General features: G+C 40.0%; 1 protein-coding gene across 5 annotated transcripts in view; it reads right to left on the bottom strand.

The window, feature by feature from the left end:
• THRB (thyroid hormone receptor beta) overlaps positions 1-20831 on the bottom strand; it is a 276686-nt gene that overhangs the window by 22230 nt on the left and 233625 nt on the right. The window contains exon 1 of one of the 5 annotated variants that reach the window (XM_006087611.3): positions 8960-9387. The exons of the other annotated variants lie outside the window; for them this stretch is intronic. Coding sequence (XP_006087673.1) covers positions 8960-9287 — 328 coding nt within the window. The 5' untranslated portion in view covers positions 9288-9387. Of the gene's footprint in view, positions 1-8959; positions 9388-20831 lie in introns of those variants that run through there. 5 annotated transcript variants of the gene reach the window in all.

Genomic DNA, 20831 nt, shown 5'->3' with positions numbered 1-20831 from the left:
TAGTTCTCTGGACACACAGCCTATGCGTTGACACCCCTAAGGAAGCTAAATCATTAGTATGTTTAGTTATTCTTCCAATTTAATTTGAACCTCCTCAGTTCATCCCACAGCACAGATCCTTCTGAGTTAAGCTTTTTCCCACTGGTACTTTCTTTCCTACGTCATTTCTTTATATACTTCAAAAATCTTGAATGGTTCATTCTTTAGTCTTTCCCAACATACTAATTCTGATTCCTTTTACATTTGATTCTTAGTATTAGGCACCAAATTTTGCATCATGTTAACCTTTAACCCACTGGTAAACAATATATCCATCCATTCATCCATCCATCCATCCATCCATCCATCCATCCATCCATTTATTTAACAAACATGTATGGGCCTCTTGTGTAAGTCACTGGGTACAAACTTGAAACAGCATTAACTTAAAAGGTATTCTTTCTTTGTGTCCACAAATTGCAGCTGAGGTGCCCTGGAGGCCCCCACTTCACAAAATCTTTCCTCAGAACAGCCACTGCCTTTCTGTTCTCAGTACTGCCCTAATGGAATCTTTGAGCAGCTTTGCTTTACACCTTGCCCCATGGCTGGCTGGGTCCTTGCTGCTGGGGGACAGTAGACACATTTACATTTATTCTTGCATTATATCTTTTTACAACTAAAGAAATATTTCACAGAACTTTTATCTTTGCCAAGAGTGGGAAGACAAACGTAATTCAAGAAAAATGAAAGAGAATATATTTCTTTCTGGAAGTGAAAAATCCTATATAATAAAAGCCTAATATGCTAATTGACTGAATGGCAGAATGACTGGCCGCTATGATGCACACTGACCACCAGGGGGCAGATGCTCAACGCAGGAGCTGCTCCCAGCCCATAGGCCCCAGGCCAGCCAAGGGGGGGTGCCAGTGGGGGCCCCTAGATCGCCCCGCCAGTCACGTTCTCAATTTTTTTTCCTGAACAAAAAGCATTAAGCTCTCATAGATAATTTTTTACACAAACACTTACTTGGTGTTTACCATGTGCCAGATATGTCCTAAATGCTTTACAAATATGACCTCATTTAATCCTCACATCATCCTTACAAGGTAGCTCTATTATTAGCCATCTATAGATGAGAAACTGTAGCATAGAGAAATTAAGAGATTTGCCTGAGATAACATAGTAAGTGGTGGAGCTAGGATTCAAACCTGGATAGTAGGCTCCAGAGTCCATGCTCTTAACTACTATGCCTCCCATGTGATCTTCACAGCACTTACTGTAGACATAACTTGATAGTTCTCTGTGCTATCATTTAGTGTGTGATTACTTAATTAAAGGCTATTCCTCACTCAACCATAATCTCCACAAGAGCAGGGGTTCTGTCTAGTTTTTGTTGTCGCTGTATAGCCAGCATGTACTCATTTTGTGACCAATAAATATTTTTTGAATAAATAAATCAGTCTTTATTGATGAAAAAAAAAAGACTTCCTGAAACGAAAATGTATTAACTTTTAGGGCGAGGGTTGGGCATAATACAGTTTCATGCACAAGAAGGACCTTCCTTCTTCCTATCCCTGTAGACTCCAATTCTTAGCAGCTGACACAACCTTTCAATCCATAATTAGAGCTAAACCACTTGATGCAAACTAGCAGGAAAGGGAATAGATGGATATAATGAGTTTTAGTCAAAATCTTAATCACAAGGGTACACACACTGGCAGTCGACAGTGTTTGGCTTGCAGGGTGTTTAAAAATCTCAGCCAATTTTTAAAACCAGGAGCTTTCACATAAAACCCAGCTTTCTGCTTCTTGTGAAAAATGGGGAGACCTGGCACTCCCGAGCCCACATTTTCATAGGGCGGCAACCACTCTCTCTCCTAAGAGAGAGGCATACTTGCTAGTTATCCGCAGTCAGCACCAGACCCTATTGTGCCCCAACTCTGAGGCGAAATGTCAGTTGCCATTTATGTTTATTCCTGCATTATGTCTTTTTTACAAGTAAAAGAATATTTCACAGAACTTTTATCCTTGTCAAAAGTGGGAAGACAAACGTAATTCAAGAAAAATGAAAGAGAATATATTTCTTTCTGGAAGTGAAAAATATTCTTATAAAATAAGCAATATGTGTGCGGGTTGAAAAGTTTAAATTAAGCAGTCCTTATCAAACAACTGAGCCTCTCTCACTAATATCAGCTCTCTGGTGCTTGCAGGCGTTAGAGTTTTAGAACTCTGGTGCCAATGCGATCATTTTCTGTTTTAAGAGAGGGGATGGGTGAAAAGCAGGAAGGTGGGGTTTATTAGAAGAGTGGCAAAGGGACGGGAGTGGAAAGGGTCACCCGCAATGGGCACCAGCTGACTCTGATTTTGCTTTAAGAGTGAACTTATGGCACTGGGCTCACACGGAACACCCACAGGTATTTCATGTCCTGCATGTTTGAGAAAAACATTTGCCTTTTCTTTATCTGAAAATCCATTCAGAACGAGATTCAAGATTATAGCTCTGAAAATGTGGCCTATCAGCTCTTCAGCCTGATGTGACATGAAGGAGAAGGAGTGGCCACATTGTTATCAGGATAACATCACTGCTACTCTAAGCTGCACTGGTCTCCCTCAGGTACGCCCTGCAGCCATGGTGGGTGTGCACATCACACAATGAAGAAAAGGAGGTTACTGACTTCATGGTGCTAATGATCTAGATGGAGTGGACATAACCAAACATATATGACAAAGAGAACCCAAATTCAGGCTATGGGAATGACCTATAACACATATATGTAAGTAGCATGTTGCAGGTACATATGTCTGTGTATGTTCAAGTGTACTACTCCATTAAGAAACAGCTCAATCTGCAGAAATCTAAGCTTTTCAATATGAAATCAAAGAAGGGATTTTTACATTACAAAAGATCCATTACTGTAGATGGTCTCTAAATATTAAGTTCTTTTAACGTAGTGGTTCTCAATCAGGCGTGATTTTGACTCCAACGGGACATTTGGCAATATCTGGAGACATTGTTGGTTGTGGACTACTGGCATCTAGTGCCTCGAGGCCAGGGATGCGTAGATATCCTACAAGGCTCAGGAGAGCCCCAAAATGTCAAGAGTGCCGAGGCTGAGACACTCTGCTCTAACATACATTAAATATACTTTATTTTCTTTTTTAAAAAGGTAATTTGCACACGTGACTTAGTGTCATTGCATAAAACAAGGGGTACCACCTTTGAATGTGGTGGCGATTAAACAAAAGAGGCTGATAGGCTGTGAGCTGAGCTAGTGACCTGAAGTGATACAGGCTGAGAAAGGCAGGATGCACACTGGCTGGCAGTGGGTGGTTGGTGGAGAAAAAGTGTCATTGGTTCAGGAATGGAGGGCAGTATGGCAGAGAGAGGAACACGTGGAAAAACTGGCCAAGATTTCTGGAGCTGAGAGAGTGGACTGAAGCATAAAACCAGAAAGAAAATGGAACTCATTAGCGAAGGGAAGAGTTGGTGGAACTAGTGTTTGATCTAACAGGACATGGAAAAGGGTCTGAATGTTGAAGAGGAGCCTGTGGTGGATGCAGAGTGCAAGGGACGACTGTCGCTGAGTGTCTGGAAGCAGAAGTCTTTGAGGGAGACGAGTGGTGAATGGGGAGAAGAGGACAGGACAATGTGGTGGGAAGTATCTGCAGTTAAGGAAAGAGGTCAGGGTGGGGTGACTACTCGAAAGCACATTCTGGGAATGTCCAGGAGAACTGAGGAAATTCTTAAAGCAGCTGGTACAGAGGGATCTGAGATGAGGGAGGTACCAAGGACAGCGCACGGAAGGTCAATCATCATGAGGATCTGGACAAGGAAGGATACCGGTAGTGGGCATGGTACGTAGTATCAGTACAAGAAGATGGGGTGGAAAAAGGCTGGACTAGAGCACATGGTAGAGTGGGAAGCAATTGGACCTCAGGCTGAATGCACCCGAATCCTGGGAACTGAGCAAAAAGCTCTGAGTTTGTGGAGAAGTATTCACAAAGAGATGCGAGGTGGTGGACGTGAACCCTGAATGCAGGAAATGAGCAACACCCATATTCTCTCCCAAGCCTGCCAGGCATCTGACTTCAGTTTCTCACAATGCCTTGGACTCCTGCTCTTAGCTTTCACTGTGAGGAATGGCAGCGCATGCTCTAGGATGAAGTTAGGGCATCCAATGACATCTGTGAAGGACGTGCCTTTGACAAGAGAGAAAAAAAAGGAAAGAAGAGCCAGCTCATGTTTTGGTCTGAGCTTGGACTTGGCTTGGAAACGATTGCTGTTTCTTAGTTTGCTCCCATTTCTGCGAGCTGAGAGGCACTGTCATTTAACTTTTGAAGAGTATGTTATGTATTCTACAAAATGGCTCTATTTTCTGGACTGGTGTTGTCTCTTAATAGTATATGGGTGGCAGTGCCTAATTTGAGTCCTAACCTCACGTCAGCATTCTTACAATTACATAAGCATTGTAGGAAAGTCTGCAGTTGCAGTAACCTCTTAAGTATCATTACATTTTAAAGACATGATGTTTGCGACAGATCATTGGGTAGAATGATTGTATATGTGTTTAAAGAAATTCAGCTAGAGAGGAAGAGCAGAGATGGGAGAGGGGAGAGAGAGGAAAACTGAGGGAGAAAGAGATTGAGGAACAGAGGTGGTGGTGTGAAGGAGAGACAAAGAGGAGAAGAGGGGACGGGAGGGAAGAGGAGGGAAAGCTGAGAAAGAGAAATCGAAAGAGTATGCGGTCACTTCATATTCAAGTTCATGGCTGGGAGTGATTATGCAATGGGACTTACAAATCTTCCCATTTTGGTTTCCTTTCCTGCCTGCCTCTCACTAGACTGAGTGTAATTCTAGCGTTTAAGGGTACCTGTTTCTCATGCAACATTTTTTTCTCTGTGGGCAGACTTTAAAACCTCCCCATCCCCAACTCTATGGTATAGCAATCTTTCTCTAACTTTAAAGAGGCCAAGGGAATTCTAATTAGAGATCATATTTCTAATATGAGGCTTAACTCCTCTTTTTAATCCAAGCCTTTTGATGTGGGTCACTGCAAACATCCCCAACCTTACCGTTTAATTTCCATTTCTAATGTCTACCCAAGTATTCACACAAAGTCCACAGAGCTAGGAACACACACACAAAAGATTTAGATGCCTGTCCCCAAGATCGAGGGGCAATGAAAGCAGATTCAGAAAGAACAGTTTTATGTAGAGTTTCTGCTTCCGTTTTCCATTTTTCTCTCTGAAACACAAAGAACCAGAACACATGCAATCAAAACCAAACCCAAACCGAACAGGACAAGCACATCCCATTTCCTCGATCCTGGCTCCAAAACAGGACATTCTTTTCCTCTTGGACACGATCACCAACTCTGGTGCAAACACACCAGCAACTCTGGGGATGTGCAATTCCTGTAAAGATGGCACATTGCGAAGCAGAGAATCCTGTGCAGGACAGACACTCCAGAGAAGGATTCTGTGTAAACAGACCCAGAGGCTGACGGGCAAAGCTGCCCGCAGAACAGCCAGACTCAAGCTGCTTGGGGACTTGGAATGTCATTGGAATTTCTGGTGGAAACAGCCAGCCCCCGTCTCTCCCTTCCCCCACAAAAAGACATCAATTTTAACTGTGCTGAAACCACCGCCGCAAGGAAGACACAACATCCTGGCTGCCAGTTCCCCTCCCCTTCGTCTGATTTCCAAACTTATTCCCTTTTCCTTCCGGAGGTCTGCGACCAGAACTGGCTGCGATGACCGATTTTAACTGAACAAATCATGGCTAGGTCAAATCATGGCCTAGGTTACTATTAAAAAAACAACATAGATTAAAAAAAGGAGCTCATATATTCTGAGTGATAGCGATGGTGTTTTTTTAAAAAATATATTTTATTGATTTTTTTTTTTTTTTTTTTTTTTTTTTTTTTTTTTTTTTTTTTTACAGAGAGGAAGGGAGAGGGATAGAGAGTTAGAAATATTGATGAGTGAGAAACATCGATCAGCTGCCTCCTGCACATCTCCTACTGGGGATGTGCCAGCAACCAAGGTACATGCCCTTGACCGAAATCGAACCTAGGACCTTTCTGTCCGCAGGCCAACGCTCTATCCACTGAGCCAAACCGGTTAGGGCGAGCTATGGTGTTTTTAATCTGTCTCTAACTTTTACAAATTAAATATGTGTTTTCTCATATTCTATAGTGAAAAATAAGACAGACATTATATTCTGCATCTCAGCCCTCTTCAGTGTAGAAATTACATCAGCTCCCCCACCAATTCTTGAAGTCTTATTTCAAATTTGATTCAATGAACTAAATTCTGACTCCTTCTTAGTTTGTGTTCTCAATGCTTCGGAAGCTTGATGACTTTCCCCCCTCTTGGCTATAAATATAAAAACAGGAAAATTACACAGAAGGAGTCAAAAGTCATTCTAAAGTCAGCCATTAAGATAACCAGACTTAACATTAGGTTCTGTATGTAGCTTTCCTTTATTTCAATGATGTGTACTTAAATACACTTTTAACATTTTTATTTTATTTTCCTTTTTATTGAATTTATTGGGGTGACACCGGCTAAGAGAATTGTGCAGGTTTCAGGTGCACAATTCCACAACACATCATCTGTACACTGTACTGTGTGTCTCCTTCCATCACCACTTATCCCCCTGCCCCCCCCACCCTCCTCCACCTACTCCCACGCCAATTTCCACACTCTTGTCCATAAATACCCTTAAAAAAACAAGATTATGATCATTCTCTACATACTAGAAAACTCTAATTAAAGGCTAGCAAATAAGTCATCCTTAAAAAATTATAAAAAGTTAAGACAGTTGCATTAGTTAAGTGCTTATAGAGCTGTAAGGACAGCAACAAACACAGATGAAGTAATTATGAATTTCACAAAAATAGATAAAGATCCAATTGGAATAATGAGGCCTGCCTCACGGGACACCTGCTTATGGTCTCAATTTTGCCTCAAGGAGAGACATCTGATGCCCTTCAGAACAACAAAAATCAATAATGGATCAATATGGATAAACATGCTGGGTACGACCTTTTGTCCTAAGAGATAGTTAACAGCTGGGTTTAGTTTTACCGGGATTTACTTAAAGACTTGTAACAGTAAATAGTGGTGCATTTAAGAATATTTGCCTGCTTTGATTTAGTGAGTTTGGCAGGTTGCAGTGGCCTTTCAATGGCTTAGGGCTTTGAGAAATTACATCAATATATGCATACACAGTGTGTCTTAACCTCTAGTTCAAGCATCAAATTAATTAGTAAAGAATCCCATTTTAACATTTTATAAGCAAATATTTTCCAGTGCTGGTTGAAGAAAATACAGTGGAAAGACAAAAGAAAAACGAGTAAAAAAAGCATGAAAAGTTTTGCAGGAATTTTTAAGAATAGCTGAATGCCCAAATCGAAAGACGGACACTAATATTTTCTTATGATCCTACATCACTAAGAAAGGCATATCCAGGCATGTTGAGTGAGGTAATGTTGACTTCTTTTCAAAGATAAATTACTTAAAAGTGTGATATTAAATGAAATAGCTCACAATCTATCTCACTTACATGGTGTGCTCCTTGCAATAAATAAGAAATTCAATGCCCTTCAAAAGGATGTAAAACTAAATGAAAATGCAGATGAACAAGTCTGAATTTGTTTTTACGCTATAATCCTCTTCATATTTCATATTTGGAAGTTATAGAATAGCACAGAAAACATGAACACAGTATATGGTAAAAACTAAACAAGGATTTTAGATTCACTTCATATTTTTTTAGATTCTGCTTATCAGTTTTTTAAACAGGCTATATTAACTATAGTCACATTAAAAAAGGCAAATGATAATTGTTATAGGAGCCACATCAAATAAACCACATTCTGTTTTGAGATAATTCCACAGAGAAATTCACATTTGAAGATCAATGGGCATCATATACCTGCAAATTAAGAAACCCATGAATTGGGTTTCCTGTGAAATATCCTATAGATTGTACACAGAAAAAACAAGTTTCTGGCATATTTGCACTAGAATGTAGCTATTTTAGAAAGTATTTTCTATCTGGCAGTTGCCACTAAGTTCCCTAAGAACTACCTGTTTGCCTCTTTGATTTTACTTTTTGGTAATACAGGAAATGATCTATTGATAGAAAATTAAGCAGCACTGCAAAAACCACAGCCTCTATTAAAATAAATGGATATTGCACTTGTTTCAACATTGGATATTTTGGAGGATATTCCATTCACTTTCATATGAGAGTTCATTTGACATAATTGCAGACGTGTCAAACCTTAGGGACACAATGGCAATATAAAATGTTCCAGTTTCTTTTTGAGTGTTAGCTTCTTACCGCTTGGTATGGTTACAAGTAGATTCTTTACAGTTTACATGGGTAAGTAAATATACTGAAGTGAACATTTACAAATCCTAACATGTCAACAGTATGGTCTTGTTTGCCTCACTGAAATATGTTTCTAGTCAACTAAATAAACTTTTAATGAGAAATGACAAGAAAAACTCAAATGAGTTTTTAATCTGAACATGGACTGGGGATAATGATCCCACTTCAAATGCCGCAGTACTTATTCACCAAGGGGAAGCTTTTTACATGTTTTCTTTAGCAAAGAAGCTGACATTAATCACTTTGGGCAATATATATATATACACACTCACACAGACACACACATACACGTATATATATGCACACACACGTTCTCTCTCTCTACACACACACACACACGCACACACACACTGTCTAAAAAACCAATTCAATCCAACTTTCATATATAAAGAAAAAAGTCTTTGGAAATCTTTGTTGTTCATGGACCCCTTTCAATCACCCAGCAGCCTCTCTTTACTGCTGTTTTTAATTTCAAACACTCAGCATCCAAAGTCAAATATGTGACAAAGCTGATGCAAACTGTAACTTTCACACACAACGGAAACTTTTAATACATTTAGGTACAGTGGTCCCTACCTTTTTTTTGAGAGTAAGATGGTGACTGCCCTTGAGAAAAAGAAGACTTTTCTTCGGTGAAATATTCAGGCTGGCTGTATTGATTCAGGGCCATGTCCAAGTCAGAGTCCTTGCTTTTTAGCATGTTTCCAGGGTAACTACAGGTATAAGGCTGATTCACTGCCCAGGCCTGTTCCATATATATGTTGTTACTGGGCACAGCCTGAGCGCTGCACCCACTGTAACCCGGACTATCTTCAAAATACGCGTAATAATCAGTGGCCTGCATGTAGCAGTTGCTGCTGGCAGCTGGGTGCACTTCATAGAGTTCTTGCATGCAATAGTTCATTTTGTTACCCTAGTTCAGTTCCTACTTTACATATACACACACTCTATGCATGCATTCACCAGCCCCATACACCCAGAGAGTTGGGCATATGCGCCGAGAAGCGTACATCCATACACATGAAAGGAGAAAGGAAGATGAATAACCACCACCACCAACACGGCAACCCAGCCTGCGTTACTTTGGAATAGCACCTGATGTGCTAAAATCCTATCTAGATTGAGGTGTCTATTGAGCTCTCCTGCCATTTGAACATGTTGGAAAGCAGATTTCTGACTACCTGAGGTCTTAAGCTGTGAATGAAGCTAATTCCTGGGGAAGATGGCAGGCAGGTAGGGATGACCTTAGCCCAGCTACAGCACTGAGAGCAAGAATCTTCCTGTTGTTCTGAAACTGGGGAGATTCATTTTATAGGTGGTTTTGAATCCCTTTCAGCATGATTAGAAAATGATTACTCATTGTTATGTCATGTTGGTTGACAACTTAAGCATGAAACGTTATAAAGACATCTTAGAGACTATCCTTGGATACACAGAAAATCCTAAAATCAATAATCGAGTTTATTAGCCTGATGACTGACTCCAAAACATTAATCCAGTCATATGAACGACAGTGGCTAAATCTGTTGTTGAATGTTACTGATCAGCTTTTAAAACCAGGACCCAATCATTTCCTAATGACACATAGATCCCACAGGTTTTTTAAAACAGGCCCAGGAAAGCCACATTTGGAAATGCTGCTCGTTTGCACCTGATAATTTTCTACATCAGTAGCACTAAAGCTCAACTTAACTGTTTATTCTGTCTTTATTGTTTTGTTTGTAAGTGCCTGAGGGAGAGCCTAGGGGAATACCCTTAAGAAGAATACTCCTCTATTACAGCATTTCCCCCTCTGTTGTCACTTAACAGCACTCTTATCAGTAGTATGTGAAAACTGCACACCATCATTTTATTCCCATTCATATCTGCTTTGGGGACTATCTTGAAGCGTAATTGGATTTAATTGTATTCACACACTAGACATTTAAAGATAGTGATCCAAATGGGAAAAGAGTTTTCTCTAAGAATCACCACATCTTTGAATTAAGATGCGAACAAATATCAAATTAGATCATAGTTACTTGCTGATGATTACTAATGGTATTCTCTCCATGCGGATGGTGGTTTGCATGTGTATGTCCACCTATACGTGTGTGTTCTCCATGATGAGGGCGGAAGCTGCTTTCTTTGAGCCTAGGGAGTCTTCCTCTTTCCTCTGGAGACTCAGTTCGCAGGGCTAGACTTCAGGTGGTGCTGCTTACGTTGGGCGTTCCTGCTGGTCCATGAATGAACGTGTGACCTTGCTGGTATTTCCCCCCCAAGGGACCACAGCAATATAATATGTAATGTCCAATAGTGAGAACTCCGCTTTGGACAGGAAGTTCCAGTTAACTGTAGCCTGGACTTCCGGTCAGGGACATATGACAGGAGGAAGGCGGGTATTATCACCATTCAACAAACATTTATTGGGCAACTATTAGGTACAGAGCAGGAGGCGGTGGGAGCAGAGGCTGTTCAAAAATTCAATCACGGTCCTTGCACAAGTGGCTTAACAGCAAGTGTATTCAATATACAGAGTAAATTAGACCACTGTCCTGCAAGAGAGCCTTTTAAGTGCTGAGGATTTTTATGAATGTAGTAAAGGAGCTATCGATTCAATGGGAGAAGGTGAAGAATTAGAGAACAAGCTGCGGATGAGACAAAATAAGGGAAGAAACCCAGGCAAACCCCGTGGACGTTTAGTAATAAGACTCCTTGGAAAACTGCAACTATAAAACACGTAAAACAGCTATAAAAATGAAAACAACTATAAAAACTAAACAACTGTAAAACAACTATAAACATGAAAAACTGAACTATAAAACAAGTAAAGGAATTTTCTCCAAACTGGTACATTTAAACCAGAAAATAAATTGCAACATCCTAGAAAGCATGAAAGTCACCAAAGGAATGAAGAACATAGCTAACATTTTAATAGTATTTTTACTCTCTGATTACTCTTAAAACAAATAAAAGATTTTTTTTGGCAGATACAGTATTCACAAGGGTTTTTAAGAACACATACACATAACATTACAATTAACATGTTCTCTCTACTGAAAATGTCAAAACATTTCATTGGAAGCAATGATTATTTTCTGAAAACCCGAGGAAAAAGGATCCAGGCCTTATGTGTTTTTTTTTTTGGTCTGATTTCATTTATTTATCTCAAATTTCCCAAACTAATCTGAAAATTAACCTTTCAATAAAGCAGTTTTCTTTCCTGGCAAATACACTTGTTCCAAGGCCTCTTTCTGGTTAGAAGTTACATGTCGAATCCATCCAATTCTGTAATTTTGTTCAGCACATTTCCTGGCTCCCTGTCTATTTCATTGAAGGCACAAATCCAAACAATTTCTTGCTTTTCACCAGCAACAGTATCAACTTAAGCCAGAGCCTCAACTTTCATTCCAAAAAACACGTAAAAACAATTTTTCCGAATTGCTAGATGTACTTGAAAACTCAGAGTTTTATTCTGCCTCAGAACTGGATATAAACACTGCAGCGAAAAAGGAAAGAATGCCTCCCCTCTCCCCTCCCCCCCAAAAATGTTTTCTCTCAATTTTTACAAAACATTTGGAAGACCCCTGAGAATCATTTTTTTTTATTGAATTAGAACCACCCTGAATTCCCTCATAAATCACTGAACAGAAAAACAAGTTTCAAAAACAGATTTAAGAGAACCCAGTTCCCACTAATTTTTATTTTTTGGAGAAAACAGTACGAAACTTTCTGAAACTCACTCCTTGTACCAAGTGGGGCTATTCTTTACTTGTAGTAAATGCATGAAACTCTCTTTACTAGTAGCTGGAAATGGAGTTAAATGCTCACACTGAATTTGAACTACGGCCCCTCCCATCCTGATGGAAGCAATCACAATGCTATCACTTGTGATCAAGCTAGCAGGCTTCTTTGTAAAGCTCATAAAGTAATTTAAACATATTATGATTGTTCTTACTTTCTGTTTTAGAAATAGAATCTCTACATTTTAGAGGGCAATGGTCTTGGGAAAAAAACTTTTGTTTCCCAGTTGCATCTAGTCTGTTTGTGTGAATAACTTCTGGCCAATGAGATATAGCAGAAGAAATGCTGTAAGGTGGTTTCTAGGGAACTTAAAAGACAGCTGAAAAAGAAAGCTAGTGCATAGCATTTGCTTCTTCATTCCTTCTTCCTGCTGTCTGGAATGTGAATACGATTGCTGGAGCTCCAGACACCATTTTGGTCCATGAGGATGAAAGTCATACTCTAGAGATGATAGAAAAATAAGCTGGAAGGAATCTAGGTGCTGAGCCTAAAACTACCACAGAACTGCCATTGTAGTCTAGACTGTCATCCTCTGGATTTCTTTTTCCCTCAAGATAGAGAAAATGCTTTCCATTTAGGAGCCTGGGAAGCTGCTGAAGGGGGTGTCTTTATTGTGTTTACCAAGGAGGAAAGCTGCTGGCCAGGAGAAGCAGGCCAGACACGTGGAAGTGCAAATCCCCAGGCGGCTGCAGAACAAGACCTGGCCCTTCAGGCTCTGGGATTGAGTCTGTTTTGGTAGGAAGAGAAACTCAAAGTCCTCCTCCTTTAAACATCTGTACTCTGAATTTGTTTCTATTTTTTTTCTCCTTTAGTATTTAATAAAAGCTTTTCGACAGCTCTAGCCTATTACAGCTCTACTGAAGGACATTAAAGGGAGGCTTTTGTTCAAAATCCAGCACCACGCCGAATTTGCTTTGATAAAAATGTGCCTGAAAAAGTGACAAGATTGTTGTGTTGCTTAAATAATCTAATCTAATGGGAAGTGGTTCACAGCGCAAGCACTGTATGGAATAGAGGTAATGGAGGAAAAGGGAACAGGGTGTAACTAAGGCACGGAGACGATGTTTAGCACAGCAAATGGCCAGGGTTTGGGTTATATAAGTGGCGAGAGATAGGGATAAAAACAGTCCTGCGCCACATTATGAAGGACCTGTATGTCTTCAAACTTTATCTTGAAACCAAGGGTAATTTCAAGCTGGGTTGGGGATTGGGGTGAGGGGTTAGGTGACATGTTTCTAATTCTTTAAAATCAAACCCTTGGCTGCTACTTAGAAGATGAATTGAAAGATCAGAGACATAGAAATCTCGTAGGGAGATATTCTGGTCCCTGTTTTAGTGATGAGAAACTGAGACCTAGAGAGGTTAAGAATTAAGAACTTTCTCAAGATCATAAGGCTGATCAGTGATGATCTGAATGCAAGTTTATTTGGCTGCAAACCCTTCACTTTTTTTTTGAAAATAGCGCCTCCACTTAGAATATCAGCTTTCCATGCAGTAAATCTGAAATAGTTATTGACATTTACATCTATGTTCTCTTAAAATCAATGCATAAATTACAGATAAAGGTATAGTGCTTATTTCCTGGATATTTAAGTTAATTTAGGGGTCCACAATAAGCATATAATATGTTGCTTCCTAAATTAATGAATGCAAGTGGACAGTGGCTGAATGACCTAAAATTATAATCTTCCAGATTGTTAGTTAATATGCATTTTCTCCATGTAAACAGGATGATGAGTTAGAATACAGGATGTGGCTATAAAATATGCCTCCAGTTTGCTGTCCTTATGCCATTAGTAGCTTACATTGGGGCCCAGGGTCCTGTAGGCCTAGGATGACCTGACATACAATGATTCTTCCTGGTTTGTCCATTGTCCTCTTTGAGGGGTCCAGAAACTTAACCATGTCAGACAAGGGCATTTATATGCTCAAAATATTTCTAAACATTCTTGCTGAATATTTATTTCATGAAATCCTCTGTTTTAAAAAAATATATTTTTATTGATTTCAGAGAGGAAGGGAGAAAGAGAGAGAGATGGAAACATCAGTGATGAGAATCATTGATTGTTTGTCTCCTGCACGCCCCCCACTGGGGATTGAACCTGCAACCTGGGCATGTGCCTGGACTGGGAATTGAACCGAGACCTGCTGGTTCATAGGTTGATGCTTAATCACCAAGCCACACTGGCTGGGCATGAAATTCTCTCTTGCATATTGAAAATAATATTTGATCTGATTTCAGCCTAAAGTCAAAACTTGTTATTTAAGCTTTCAAGTAATGGATTGTAGGGCCCCAAATTCCAAGATCCAGTTATGCTATTTCAAGGCCTCTCTTTCATAGCATTTCCAGGGGGATGGAAGAGTATTTATTAATCACTGGAATTCTATCAGTGTCTTCACCCCCCGCTGAGTAACTCGAGGATTCTTGGAATTTTTTCAGCTTTATTGATGTTTGATTGAGAAATAAAACTATACTAGATAAGATACTTGAAGTGTACATCATGATGATCTGATATACATGTACACTAGGGAAGATTCCTCCTCCCTGGCTCATTAACATATAATTAGCAAATTTCAATGATACAATACAGTGTTATCAATCTTGGAATGTCCTGATGGACCACAAGCAGTATGCCATTTGTCTAAATTTGTCTACGAGTAGTTTTATCCCTTGTTCAGGGACAGACGTTGGCAGGCAGTGAGGGAAGTGACATTTTTCCTCAGGGCACTGTGGCATAGCCTCAACAATAGGATAGTGTGAACACTGATCCTACTGTACAGCACACAACCTGACAATCTGCGCAGTGGTATATGGCAGTCCTGTTCCTTACTTTTTCTCTCATCCACTTTCCTGCTATCATCAACCTTTTCATGGTCTCCTTCCATCCCCAATCCTTCCATTGCCTTGATTAGACCTTGTCAAAGGAGAACGGAATCTGATCTAATTCAGATTCCTTTGGAGATGCTAGGGACTTGACAAACTATCCAGCCAGGAGGTTTGCATTTTGAAAAACCACAAAGGGCAATGATGGTATTACAGGCACTCGGGGCGCCCCATGGGAGATGTCCCGGGGAAGGGAAAGACTTTGAATTGCAGTGGTCACCTGTGATTCTTTATAAGGCTGACTATCCCAACAATACCTTTTCAACTTCAATGCAATGTCAGTAAGTTAGCCATCCACATTGTACCTGATTTTGTTTGAATATTGGTGAAAAGGGCACAAGATATCACTTTCCCTGGCTGGTTTGGCTCATTGGATAGAGTGCTGGCCTGTGGACTGAAGGGTCCCTGGTTCGATTCTGGTCAAGGGCACATGCTTGGGTTGTGGGCTCGATCCCCAGTTGGGGGTGTGCAAGAGGCAGCTGATCAATGATTCTCTCTCATTATTGATGTTTCTATCTCTCTCTCCCTCTCTGAAAGCAACAAAAATATATTAAAAAAAGATATCACTTAATCTTTACTAAAGCTGCAGGCCCTATGCTGAGTGCTTAACATGCACTATCTTTCATTTTTATGACAAATCTAACAACCGGACATTATTACCCCATTTAGAATAAAGCAGACTGAGAGAGAGGTTAAAAAATTTGCACTGAGCTGGTAAATTAAAGAGGAAGAAGTCACCCTAAGCCTGTCTGAATGTAAAGTATATGACCTTAACATTTAAAACAATTACACAAGGTATTCATAAATATATTCTTATTATAGAACAATTTTGAAAGTAGTTTTATATCTTTAATATTAGCATCGACCTTTATTCCACTCTTTCATTTTTAAGGTATCTACTGTTACAAGGGTAGTGTGCAACAGTAACTTTTGCTATGCACATTTGTGCACACACAGCTATATAGACTTTTAAAACTGCAAATGGGATTATACTGTGCTTTATGCATGATTGTTTCTCCATTATATATTCCTAAAACCACCTCTTTTATTTATTTATTTATTTATTGTCTCCAAAGTGTAAGTTTAATTAAATCTTCCTGACCACTCCCTTATGTCACACCGTTATCACCTCTTGATTAGACCACCACTTGTGTGTCCAAATTTTCACTTCTGGGAGGATGTAAAACCACCTCTTTTAAAAAATCTTTTAATTTCTCTAGTAGATGCTTTAAATATACCACAATTTTTTGTGGATACTGCCCTACGGATGGACATTTGGATCATTTCCAAAATTTCAGGAACAAAAACAAAGATGCAAAGAAAACTATTGAACTCAGACCTTTGGGACTTGTGTGCGTATTTCTATGGGATAGATATTACAAGAGGGACGGCTGGGTGGAAGCATTGTTGTGACAGACACTGCTAAATTGGCCTTGGAAAACTCGTGGTCCATCTGCTCAACGGAAATGAAAGTTGGATGAAACAGAGCCTTGAATTTCTGATGTTTGCCTTTCTTTGACATTGCCTTGTTCCCAGTATTTCCACCCTGCCCCCACCTCCACTCTAGCTGGTGGCTTCTTTTGCCCTCTACCTCTATCTGCCCTGGCCTACTTACAAGGTGCTCTTCCCTGCCTTTGAAGTATCAAGTCACAGGGCTCTCTTGCATATGCCAGAAGCGGATAGAAAGCACTTATTCCCACGTTGATGGCTAAGGCTCCCGAGTGTCCTTGAAGTATATGAATCACACTGGTGCTCTCAGCTGGGACTGTACACCCTGATATATGGTGAGTAGGAGCACAGTAGAAAGACGAGATGGATGAGCAGCTGGTCATACTGGTGAAAGGGTTCAAACTTTTTAATCCTCCATCTTCTAAAATATTCATTTACCTGAAGATGCCCTTGTGTTTTACTTAAGGACAAAGATAGCTGTCACCCACAGAAAAGGCGCATGTCTAACTTGAAGGATTATAATACATATAATGACTTGGCTTTATGTCTCTCAATTTTAGAACACTTTGTTATTTTGGTGAGAATTATACATCACTTAAAATTGTCATCATTGATTTGATTCATCCTTTTCTCCTTATGAAGAGCATGAGTTAATAGTCTGCCCCTTTGCTGACATAAGATATTGTTTTAAAAAATACTTCAACTTGTCTAAATCTTGGAGACTGGTTAATAAATTACAATATATCTACAAGCAAGAATAACCTATTGCCAATAAAAGTCAGGATTCAAATAATATTTAATGACAAGGGAAGATGTTCATGATATATTGTTTAAGCATTAAAAATGGTATGCCTATCTTCCTTTTGTTAAGTTGTATGAGTTCCCTGTAAATGTTGGAGATTAAACCCTTATCAGTGATAACATTGGCAAATATGTTCTCCCATGCAGTGGGCTTTCTTTCTTTTTTTAAAAAAATATATTTAATTGATTTTTTACAGAGAGGAAGGGAGAGAGATAGAGAGTTAGAAACATTGATGAGAGAGAAACATCGATCAGCTGTCTCCTGCACACCCCCTACTGGGGATGTGCCCGCAACCAAGGTACATGCCCTTGACCGGAATCGAACCTGGGACCCCCCAGTCCGCAGGCAGACGCTCTATCCACTGAGCCAAACCAGTCAGGGCACAGTGGGCTTTCTTGTTGTTTTGTTAATGGTTTCTTTTGCTGTACAGAAGCTTTTTATTTTATCTCCAACATTTACAGGGAACTCATACAACTTAACAAAAGGAAGATAAACAACCCAATCAAAAAATGGGCAAAGGACCTAAATAGATACTTTTTGAAAGAGGACATAAGTAAGGCCAAGAGACATATGAAAACATGCTCAAAGTCACTAATGATTCAAGAGGTGCAAATCAAAACGACAGTGTGGTACCATCTCACACCTGTCAGAATGGCTATCATCAATAAATTAACAAACGACAAGTGCTGGTGAGGATGCGGAGAAAAAGAAACCCTCGTGCACTGCTGGTGGGAATGCAGACTGGTGCAGCCACTGTGGAGAACAGTATGGAGTTTCCTCAAAAAACTAAAAATGGAACTCCCATTTGACTCAATAATCCCACTTTTAGGAATATATCCCAAGAAACTAGAAACACCAATCAGAAAGGACATATGCATGCCTATGTTCATAGCAGCACAATTTACCATAGCTAAGATTTGGAAATAGCCTAAGTGCCCATCAGCAGATGAATGGATTAGAAAACTGTGGTACATCTACACAATGGAATACTATGTTGTTGTAAAAAAGAAGGGATTCTTACCATTTGCAACAGCATGAATGGGACTGGAGAGCATTATGCTAAGCTAAATAAGCCAGTCAGAGAAAGATAAATATCACATGATCTCACTCATTTGTGGAATATAATGAACAAAATAAACTGATGAACAAAAATAGATCCAGAGACAGAGAAGCATCAATCAGACCGTCAATCTCAGAGGGAAGGTAGGGGAGGGTGGGGATAAGGGGGAGAGATCAACCAAAGGATTTGTATGCATGCATATAAGCCTAACCAGTGGACACAGACACCAGGGGGGTGAGGGCATGAGTGGGGGAGTGGGGGGGTAATGGGGCGATAAGGACACATATGTAATACCTTAATCAATAAAGAAAAAAAATGGTATGCCTAATATGATTCCAAGTTTGTAAAAAACAGATATGCACAGAATAAAGACTAAAATGTAATAAAGATTTTAACCCTATTTGTCTTTGGAGGATGGAATTACAAATAATTTTTAAAAATTATTTTTATTAAACCATTAGAAAATTTTCATAATGAGAGAAAATAACTTGTTAGTGAAATTATTTTGACTATTTTTCTTGCCTTCTTTGGGATCTGAGACTCAATTACGTTGATAAAAAACACACAGCAGATCTACAGAGAAAATTCAGCGAAATCACTGGATTGCTGCTATTCTTTTGTCTGATGCAAGCAGTGAGGTGGGCCAAGCTTGCCTTGTTTCTCCCACCAGGTTCCAGTATTTCTGGAAGGTCCCTGGTTGACATCAAGGACAAGCATTGAAGTATGGAGGTCTGATTATTTATCTGGGCTTATCAGGGCTGGCTAGATTCAGCTATAGGGGTGCCTGCATCTGCTAGGACCCATCCTGTCGGTCTCGGGGGACCCTGTGGTTTCCGGAGAAGAGTTCAGGAGGGTGTGAAAGGGCCAAGTGGAAAAGCCTTATACAGCATAAAAACTTAGAGGAGGATCAGGGCTCCAGGCCAAGAGAATCCGACTCTCAGAAGGGTTCAGTTCCCAGAGGGAGGTGTTACCAGGCAGAGTGATTCCGTAGAACATCTAGTTGGCAATTAAATTAATAAGCCCGGACTAAAGGAAGGCCCAATCAAGAATTGACTCAGATGGCTCCCCAGGTGAGATGACTGGAAGAAAAATGCAAGTTTTCCAAAAGTCCACTAGGTGGCAGACCCTTTCCTATACTAAGAATTTAAGAATTGTAGTCTAAGGTTCTTCCTGATACTCAGGTTCCTGGGCCCCTTTCCAGAGCTTCCAATACAGGAGTCTGGGGTGGGGCTTGAAATTCTGCATTTCTAAGAAGCTCCAGGTGCTGCTAGTGCCACTGGTTGGTGAACTGTGAGCACCACCCAATACATCATCTCAGACTATGGAAATGGAGGAGATCAGCAGAAGGATGAGGTCCTCATGGCCAAGCTATCAGTTCAAATTGGGACAAAAACTCCAGGGAGGTGTAGTGTGGAGATAGAGGCTGGCTTGGGGAAGGGAATGGGTCACTTGCTTCTGGCTGGATATAGTGTCTGGTACTAAAGCAGATTTGAAATTGCGGTCTTTGCAGCAGAATGAAAGGTCTTCAGAGATCTCATTCTAGTTCAATATGCTACCAATGAATTTCATTAGAATGACTGTAGCAGATAGGAGCACAGATATGTGCAGATTAAAATGAAAGTAGAATTCAAACCAAAATGGAAAACAAAACATTAGATGCATCACACAAAAATAAACCTAAAGAGAAACATGAAGAACACTATAAAGCACAAATCAGTGATCCTCAAATTATTTTAAAAGAAGTATCCTGCTCATTATGGCTCAATACATGGTTCAACTACACAAGAATTTATGTAGCTCTGGCCCCACATGACTGACAGGCAGGATTGACAATACCCAACTGGTCTATATCCTGTTCAGTGATGTGAAGTACTGCTCATGCGTCTGAATGTCAGTGGCAATGTCAAATTGTTATAAAGATTTTTAAAGCTTATTCTCAGTTTCTGCACTTGCATCAATAGAGTGGGGAAAGTCGTCGTCTGCAGAAGGATCCTCGTCCACAAATCACACTTACAGGGGTACTGGTTTGGGAGTTGGGCTCGTTACATAACATTAAGCAGTCAACTTGTTTTTTTGGCTTCTGCACTGCAGATCCTTAATTTTTTGTATCCTTGAAGGCCATTTAGTTCTTATCAGTTCCATCTGGGGTCCCTGAAATGGGATTACTTAGATGTTCATTTAGCCCCACTGCTATTTCTTCATGCTGGGACATCAAGGACAATATTCCACACATGTAGGCACTGAATAAACAGTGGTGGGATGAATGAATGAAATTACAGCCCAGAACTTAGATATCAAGCATGCTTGGGGGCTAGAGATATCCAGGAAATAAACATCCAGTATAGACGGACATCAAAATAGAACTCTCCTCACAGTGACTATATAGAGGCAGGTGAGCAGGGCAGATGGAGAAGAACCAAGTTAAAAAAAAAAGAAGAGTGACTAATCACATTGTTTCCTGGCCTCACTG

Source organism: Myotis lucifugus, unplaced genomic scaffold, assembly GCF_000147115.1.
Source record: "Myotis lucifugus unplaced genomic scaffold, Myoluc2.0 scaffold_39, whole genome shotgun sequence".
NCBI lineage: Eukaryota > Metazoa > Chordata > Mammalia > Chiroptera > Vespertilionidae > Myotis > Myotis lucifugus.
The sequence above is the reverse complement of the archived record's forward strand: the minus strand, read 5'-3'. Positions and strand labels throughout refer to the sequence as shown.